Source organism: Aythya ferina (assembly GCF_964211825.1).
Source record: "Aythya ferina genome assembly, chromosome: 21".
Taxonomy (NCBI): domain Eukaryota; kingdom Metazoa; phylum Chordata; class Aves; order Anseriformes; family Anatidae; genus Aythya; species Aythya ferina.
Window position 1 is genome coordinate 2,541,718 of NC_140319.1, and position 7,587 is coordinate 2,549,304.

Genomic DNA, 7,587 nt, shown 5'->3' on the forward strand with positions numbered 1-7,587 from the left:
TTACTGTTTGCATAAAAGAACTTTTAACCAACTTACCTGTATACAGACAAACTACTTCGATTATGCACTTCTAAGCAAATTTCAGCTAGTAAAATACTTTCAGTGTATGCTGTCAACAAAAATTTGAGTACCTATAAATTCTCTATCACTACGTGTAAATTTATTGCAAGCATGAAGTACAAATAATGGAGGTAGTTTTTCTTTACAATTATTACATAATGTTTGTACTTAGATCAAACATTGACAGTAGATAAAGTCATAAGTAATAGATTACCCAGTACAAGTTATAGATTACTGTGTATTTACGGAAATAATGAAAAATAGGTATGAAATTTTGTATACAGTTATGTTTTTTCCTTATTAGACTCCATACAACATACAAAGTACCAGTTTAAAATCTCTATTTTTTTGTACAGGTACCTAAGTACTGTGTGAGTAACTGAGTGCTGTAAAGTTACCCACGTACTGGATAAGTACAAATTTATTTTACTATGTTGTCCAAGTTTTCTGAGTAGATAACTGGCATAGTATAATCTAGAGTACTAAAATTACCTCTCTCTATATATACGTGCCTATCTACACTATCGTGTGCTATAGTTACCTAGCACTTTGTACTTTCTAGAAAGTACATTTTATTACTCTTCTTACTGTCTGTATGTTTGCTACCTACGGGTAGTTTCTACTTTTAAATTGTATTTGTGGATAATTATACAGTTGATATGCAGTCTTAAATAAAAACAGGTTTAATACTTTACACTACTTTTGTTATAAACGTTACTTTTAGAGCAAAGTGAGCCACTTCTTTTTGTCTCCCTGCTACGCCAGGCACACGCCACAGCAAGGCGAGGTGGCTCCACCTGCAGCACCGCCGGCCACCCCAAACCTGTCAGGGCCCTGTGGAGCTCACACCACAGTCCTCTGGTGTTTTTGGCTGTGCCTCGATGTTTGCCCACAGAATATTGCCTCACTGGATGCCCGACACCACAGGGTTTGGCCATGAGGGGGTAGGGGCACTGCATGGGCACCTCCCTGGGTTGGGGGAGCTGATGCTGAGGGGGCTGATGCCGACAGGACAACAGTAGCTGGTCACAAAGAAACTGCCCCTGGGTTTTCTCCTTAAACAACCCAGGGACAAAGGCACAGAGAACAGGGCCTGGCCCTGGCACAGTCGCCACCCCTGCCCTATGGTGCCGCACCACAAACCCAACCCTGCTGGGATTGTGATCCCAAGGAGCCCGTTTGGGGACACACCAGGCACGACCACCCCACCCCTATCACCAGCACCCCCTGCAGTGTTTGCTGCCCCAGCTGGCTGCCACTGTGCAGCCCCTGCCCTGGGGGACATGGGGGGCACCCAAACCATGACCAGTGCACCTCTGGGGCCCTTACTGGCCCCCCTCAGCCCCAGCCTGGCCTCTCCTACCCTAAAATGCAGGGCCAGCCTTGATGCCCACAGCCCCCTGCTCCCTGCAGGTCTGGCGTTTGCCTCACTGAGCCCCCCCCCACCCCCCCCCCCCCAGTAACCACAGGGCCAAACAAAGCTGGTTATTTCTCTTTATTGCACTCCCACAGCTCCACGGCAGGTGACAGCGGCCGCACGTCCTCAGTAGGCGTTGATTTTCTGCCGAAGCCAAGAAGAGAGGCCCCAGGGTCAGACCCGCGGCTGGGTGACGACGAGGGAGACCCCAACAGTGACGGGGGGGCCAGGCACCCACCTCGTTGATCCAGTCGATGTAGGCAGACACCCGCGTGAAGACGGTCGGCTTCTTGTACGTGTTGCAGCCCCAGGAGGAGCCGAAGCTGACGATGCCATGCACCTCCCACAGCCCCTCGCGCTGGCAGTTCAGGGGGCCGCCTGAATCCCCCTGCCCAGGCACAGCACCACACGGCGTTACCACCACCATTACGGGGTCGCAGACATTCCCCCGCCCCCGGCCTTCCCCAAATTTCCCCGCACTCACGTTGCAGCCCGAAACGACGCCGTCGCCGCCGGCGCACACCATGGAGGTGCGCACCAGGTAGCCCCACCAGTCGCTCTGCGAGCAGGTGCTGTAATCCACCACCGGCAGCAGCGCCTGCTGCAGGACGTCAGCCAGGGGCCCGTTCGCTGCAACGACAGCCTCAGCACTTGATCCCCATCCCCTTTACCCCCCCCACGGCCACCCCCTGCTTACTCCAGAGGCGTCCCCAGCCCGTAATCTCGCAGGGGTAGTCGTTGGGCAGCTCCAGGCCGCTGGGCGGCAGGCAGGCCGCCTGGATGCTCTCGCTCTCCTGCACCGGCTGCTTCAGCTTGATCAGGGCGATGTCGTTGCTGCGAGGAGAAGTCCCGTGGAGAGGAAAGGGGGGACGACAACCAAACCCCACCGCCACCCCGGCACGGGGCCGCAGCCCCCTCCCTCCCTGCTGCCATCGCCCCCTCTCCTACATGATGAGGTAGGAGTTCCAGTCCTCGTGCACGATGAACTCCTCCACCTCCGCCACCACGGCGCCGTCGTCCTCCACGGTCAGGTCTTGCTCACCCAGCACCACGCGGTACGTCAGGCTCGAGCTGCCGGTGGGCACAGAGCGAGGATCAGCGGCGGCAGCAGCACCCTGGGACCCCCCCCAGGGTCCCTCACCCCTTCCCCGTCGCCCACCTGTAGCAGTGGGCGGCCGTCAGCACCCAGCTGGGCGCGATGAGGGTCCCACCGCACGTGTGGCTCCAGTCCCCGTTGCGGCTGTACTGCAGCGAGACCTGGGAGGGCACAGGCGCAGCGTGGTGGTGGTGGGGGTGCTGGTCACCCTGTCCCCATGCCGCCAGCCCCGGGATGGGTTCCTGGTGTCACAGCCCCTGCCACCCCCTGCACCTTACCTGCCACGGCCAGCTGTGGGCTACGGCATCCTCACCGCCCACCACGCGGGCACCCAGCTGGGGTGGCACGGCCGGCTGCCCGCATCCGTAGGCTGCACGACACCCGGAACGGGGACATTAGTGACCACCAGGGGACATTAATGGACACAGGGGGGATGTGCTGTCCCCCCCAGCCCTGGTTCCTCACCCACCGTAGCCCAGCAGCACAGCGAGACACAGAGCCCCCAGCATGGTCGCGGTCGTGGTGCGGCGGCACCGGGGCACCCCCAGCTCTTATAGCACGGCCACGGCACCTCAGGGCCACCGCTCGGCCTTGGGCCCTGGCGACCCTCTGGTGCCAGGTGGCGATGTCCCACACAGCACGGGCTGCCTGTGTGCCACCGGCCCGGCTATTTCATGAGATCTTATCGGGGCAGCTCAGCCCTCCTGGGAACGGATGCACTTGTCCTGCACGCACCCTTCCGTCCCAGGGGGTGGACGTGGCACCCACGCTCACCTCGTCACGGGGGGGCTGGGACCCATCCACAGCCAGCTGGGGACCCTGGGGGTGGCAGTCCCCTCCCCACCGTGCTCCAGGAGCCCTCTCCCCCCATCCTAAACGCCCACCACACAGCCGGCTCCTCGCCGTCCCCCGGGCATAGGCAGCTGCAAGACTTAGGAAATATAATCTTTATTTGGGATTTAAAAAAAAAAAAAAGACACAACACACACCCGTGCCACGGACTGGAAGGAGCAGCTGAGACAAACACCGCCCTTGACATTACGGCCACCTGGACAACCCTTCCCCAAAGGAACAGCGGTCGAGCTACGGGAGGCACCGCTCGCTGGAGCGCCTTCCCTTCGGGCTGCTTAGACGACGAACACAAAAAAAATAAAGCTTCTCCACCCTGCGGGGGCCTTTCCGGACATCTTTTACCAAAATAAACAGAATCTGAGAGGACACGAGGCCGCCTCCGCTCTGACCCTGAGGGTCACGGCGGGGCCGGCGCTTGCCCGCTTCGCACAGAGGATACAGCGACACCGAACACGCAGACAACGACTCCGCCGGCCCTCGCCCCGCTGCCACAGAGGTCGGCCCCGGGGGCTCGCCACGCTCCCGGTGCCACCGGCGTGCCGCACACGCAGCGACGCCGGCGGGCACCGACCCGCGGCACAGCACCCAGCCCGGCCCAAATCACGGCGCATGCAAGACACGACGACACCCAGGGGACGAGCGCCGCTCCGGGGACAGGGGCTGGCAGGGGACAGCCAGGCATGGATCCTCCTGCACGAGGCCCCCCCAGCACCGCCACGTCCCTCCGGCACGGCGCTGACCCGCGGTCACTGCGCGAAGGCGGACTGCAGCTCCTTGAAGGCCGCCTTCCTCTGCTTCAGCTCCTCCGCCTGCTTCTTCTTCTCTTCCTGCTCCGCTCTGATCTCCTCCTCGAAGCGGCTGGCCTCGGTCATGGCCTGCGCCTGGGGACAGCGGCACGTCCAAAGAGGTCCCCACCACCCCACCAGCCCCCGCTGTGGCTCGCGGCCCTTACCTTGGCCTCAAAAAAGCTCTTGGCTCCCTTCACGCCCTCCGTCGAGACGTCGATCTCGGAGAGCCGGGCCAGGGCGTGCAGCCCGCTGTCCTCCTGCAGCTCGCCTGCCGCCGCCTTGCGGAAGATCAGCAGGAACTGCGACACAGAGCGGGGTTGTCCCCGTCACCACCAGCTCCCAGCTGCCTGTCCCCTACCCAAGCGTGCAGGGACTGCCAAGGGACAGCCTGGGCTCACCTCCCGGCCCCGTAGCCCTGGTATGTACCTCGCGGAAGCTCAGCTTGCTGTCCAGGTCCTCGTCCACCTCCTTGATCATGTTCTTCAGGCCGATGTGTGTCTGCGGCGCTCCCAGCTTCTCCATCATCAGCTTCAGCTCCATCAGGTCGATGAAGCCGTCCCTCCCCGCGTCGTACCTGCGGGCCAGCAGCACAGCCCCGTCGCACCGTTATCGCTCCCTGCCAGCTCGGCCACGGCCTCGCCAAACCACCGCCGCCTCCATCCGACCGCTAACAGCCCCCAGGAGCATCTTCAGCTCTCCCTCGCTCCTCCTGCCCATCGAGCGCCCTTCCTGGCACCGGCACCCGCAGGGATGCTGCCAAGCGCGCAGCCAGCGCTGCACAGGACCACGGGATGAAGCCCGTGTGCTGCAGGCGCTGCTCCCCTCCTCACCGCACGGCCCACGGGAGGGAGGTGTTGAAGCCCCCAGGCAGTGCTGCCTCGCCGCACGGGGCACGGGGCACAACACGAAGCTGGAGGAGGAGATGGGAGCAGGCACAACGCCCCCCACCAGCGTGCCAGGCTGACGCCTCGCCCAGGGCAGCACTGGGGACACCTCATGGTTTTTTTTTCTCTTTTTTTTTTTTTTTTTTTTTGACTTCTCTCTTCTAAGGCTGCAGGAAACGCGGCTGCTACGCTCAGCACGACACAGGCAGCTCCGCGGGGCTGTGACTCATCTGTCCCCTCGCTGCCGCGGTCTGCTCGGCTCACAGCACAGCCGCAGCCCCTTTTCTCTCCTGCACCGCTACGAGCTGGCCTGGGGGGCACAAAACCTTCACGCTCTGCCTCCGAGCTCTGGTGGCAGCGCGGGGTTGGCGAGCTCCACTGCTCCAAAGCGAGCCCCTGGCCACGGCCACCGCAGCAAACGTGCATTTCTGCATCCACTGCGGTGGGCTTTGCATCCTCTCCTGTCGCAATCCTTCTAACACAGCAGGGAGAGGGGGGAGAAAGGACAAACCGCTCACGTGGCGTGCTTGCAGCGAGCGCAGCGTGGTTTGGGCTCGTCTCCGCAGCCTGGCCGTTGCCCCTACCTCTCGTTCTTCCCCTTGGGGACCCCCCCTTTTTGCTCACAGCTTCCCCGGCCACGCGGCCGCCGCCGCTGCCTCTCCTCCCACCTCCCTCGCTGCTCCTTTCGCTGCGGCGCGTGCGAGCACACACGTCTGGCTGCCGCCCGCGGCTCCACCGCCAGACCCCGCGCCGCTGCCATCTGCTGCGCCAGCCCCGGCCAGGGCACACCCGGGCACCGCGGGGCTGCCTGTGTCCACACCACAGCCCTGGTGAAGCCTGGTGCTTCAGGGGGGCAGCAGCTTCGTGCCCTCCTCCTCCTCCTCCTCGCCTGGCGCTCGGCAGGGCTCGAGCGATGCTGTGCAGCACGCTGGGTTTGTGTTTCAGCTCACAGCACCCTCCAGGATGCTCCGAGCTGTCCCGCTCCCTCCCGGCTACTCTCGCACACCCCCTGGGCCTGTCAGAGCTGGGCTCGGAGCTGCTGCAGCTCCCATTTTCCCCTGGAAATTTCCAGACCTCTGCACCTGCTGCCAGCGTCCCCCTCGCTGGCTCCTGCTGACCCAGGGCAGCACAGCAGGGCCCCGAGCTCACAGAGCCGCGCTTGCAGCACTGAGCCTCGCAGTCGTAGGGGACACACGGTGTGACAAGTGACCCCGGGGACGTGCCACCTGCCTGCTCAGGACCTGCTGCTGCAGCCCGGTCCCGTGCACGCAGCCAGGGCAGGGGTCCCGGGGGTCCTGGTGTGGCTGGGGGAGCGCTGCCCCCACTTCTCCTCGGGGATCTGTGGCAGGAGCGGGTTTGCTCCTCTGTCCCCTTCCCTGGTCTCATCCCCAAGGTTTTGGGGTGTCCCCGCCACCTCCAGGGACACGGTGGGGGCTGCAAGGGTTTTAGGGTTGGGGGCTTCCTGCAAGGGAACAGGGGGTACTGGGAACCCCTCCTGTGAGGAGCCAAGGGGGGGACACTGGGGATCCCCTCCTGCACGGGGCTGGGGTCACCCCAGGGGCTGCTCCTGCAGGGAGCCAAGAGGGGGGCTACGAGGAACAGGGGACCTGGGGGGGGGGTCCCTCCTACAAGGGCTGGGGGGCTTCCAGGGCACCCCCAAACACCTACACCCGGGATGGGGCTGGGAGGGGGACCCCGGGGGTGCCTCCTGCAGGGAACCGGGGGGCTTCCAGCAGACTGCAGCGGGGAGGTGGGGGGCGGGGGACATTCCCGGGGACCCCCCCCCCATCCCCCAAATCTCCCCAACTCACTGTCGGAAGAGCCTCTCCATGTCGCGGAGCTGTCTCCGGGAGAACTCGCGGAACTCCGCGGCGGGGCTGAAAAGGCGGCGACCCCCCCCGGGGGACCCCTCTGCGCCCCCCGCCCTCCCCGCGGGGCTGCCCGGGGGCAGCGCTCCCGGTCCCGGTGCCGATCCCGGTGCCGATCCCGATCCCGGTCCCTGCTCCGCTTCGTGCCGCCTCTGCTGCTCCGTTTCTCCTTCGTGCATCCCCAAACGCCGGCCCAGCCTCTCCGCCAGCTCCTCCGCCGCCATGGTGCCCGGATGGCCGCCCCGCAGCCTCCCCGCCCCGCTCCGCCCCGCTCCTCCCCGCAGCCCGACGCCCCCTGCCCTCCGCGGACCCCCCCCGGGGGATGGGGGAAAGCCGCTGCAGGGCTCCGCTCCTCCTCGGTATCCTCCTCCCGCAGCACGCTTGTGCCAACGCTGAGTGGGGCAGGGATGGAGGGAGGGGACATTTGGGGGCGCTTGGATCCCCCCCAAACCTGCCCCGGTTGCCCACGGTGTGCGTTTCGGTGCCCCGTGCCCACGGGCAGCTTGTGACACCCCCCAAGAGCTCTGGTCTCGCCCCGATGCTCTCCCATATTTTATACCTGTGGCTCCTCGTCCCCCCCGGCAGCCCTGCTCAGCACTACGTGCCCCCTCCTGTTTCTCCC

At 63.3% G+C, this 7,587-nt stretch overlaps 2 protein-coding genes across 2 annotated transcripts; both read right to left on the reverse strand.

Moving 5' to 3' along the window:
- Positions 1–1,540: 1,540 nt before the first annotated feature.
- CTRC (chymotrypsin C) lies at positions 1,541–3,228 on the reverse strand. The gene is made up of 8 exons (XM_084495183.1): positions 3,043–3,228; positions 2,852–2,943; positions 2,637–2,734; positions 2,426–2,548; positions 2,175–2,311; positions 1,962–2,107; positions 1,716–1,865; positions 1,541–1,621 (listed from the first exon to the last, which is right to left on the reverse strand). Exons 1-8 carry the CDS (start codon positions 3,080–3,082, stop codon positions 1,604–1,606), a joined length of 804 nt encoding a protein of 267 aa, XP_084351309.1. The 5' UTR covers positions 3,083–3,228; the 3' UTR covers positions 1,541–1,603.
- Positions 3,229–3,514: 286 nt separating this feature from the next.
- Positions 3,515–7,222, reverse strand: EFHD2 (EF-hand domain family member D2). The gene is made up of 4 exons (XM_084495184.1): positions 6,909–7,222; positions 4,640–4,787; positions 4,378–4,512; positions 3,515–4,306 (listed from the first exon to the last, which is right to left on the reverse strand). Exons 1-4 carry the CDS (start codon positions 7,187–7,189, stop codon positions 4,172–4,174), a joined length of 699 nt encoding a protein of 232 aa, XP_084351310.1. The 5' UTR covers positions 7,190–7,222; the 3' UTR covers positions 3,515–4,171.
- Between the last annotated feature and the right edge of the window lie 365 nt (positions 7,223–7,587).

Excerpts from the sequence above, each read along its gene's own strand:
- CTRC (XM_084495183.1), bottom strand. The coding sequence starts at position 3,082 with ATGCTGGGGGCTCTGTGTCTCGCTGTGCTGCTGGGCTACG. Across the intron at positions 2,549-2,636 it reads ACGGCCGCCCACTGCTACAG|CTCGAGCCTGACGTACCGCG; the intron begins GTGGGCGACGGG and ends GCCCACCGGCAG. Across the intron at positions 1,866-1,961 it reads GCGTCGTTTCGGGCTGCAAC|GGGGATTCAGGCGGCCCCCT; the intron begins GTGAGTGCGGGG and ends GTGCCTGGGCAG.
- EFHD2 (XM_084495184.1), bottom strand. The coding sequence starts at position 7,189 with ATGGCGGCGGAGGAGCTGGCGGAGAGGCTGGGCCGGCGTTTGGGGATG. Across the intron at positions 4,788-6,908 it reads ATGGAGAGGCTCTTCCGACA|GTACGACGCGGGGAGGGACG; the intron begins GTGAGTTGGGGA and ends GCTGGCCCGCAG. Across the intron at positions 4,513-4,639 it reads GCAAGCTGAGCTTCCGCGAG|TTCCTGCTGATCTTCCGCAA; the intron begins GTACATACCAGG and ends TCTGTGTCGCAG.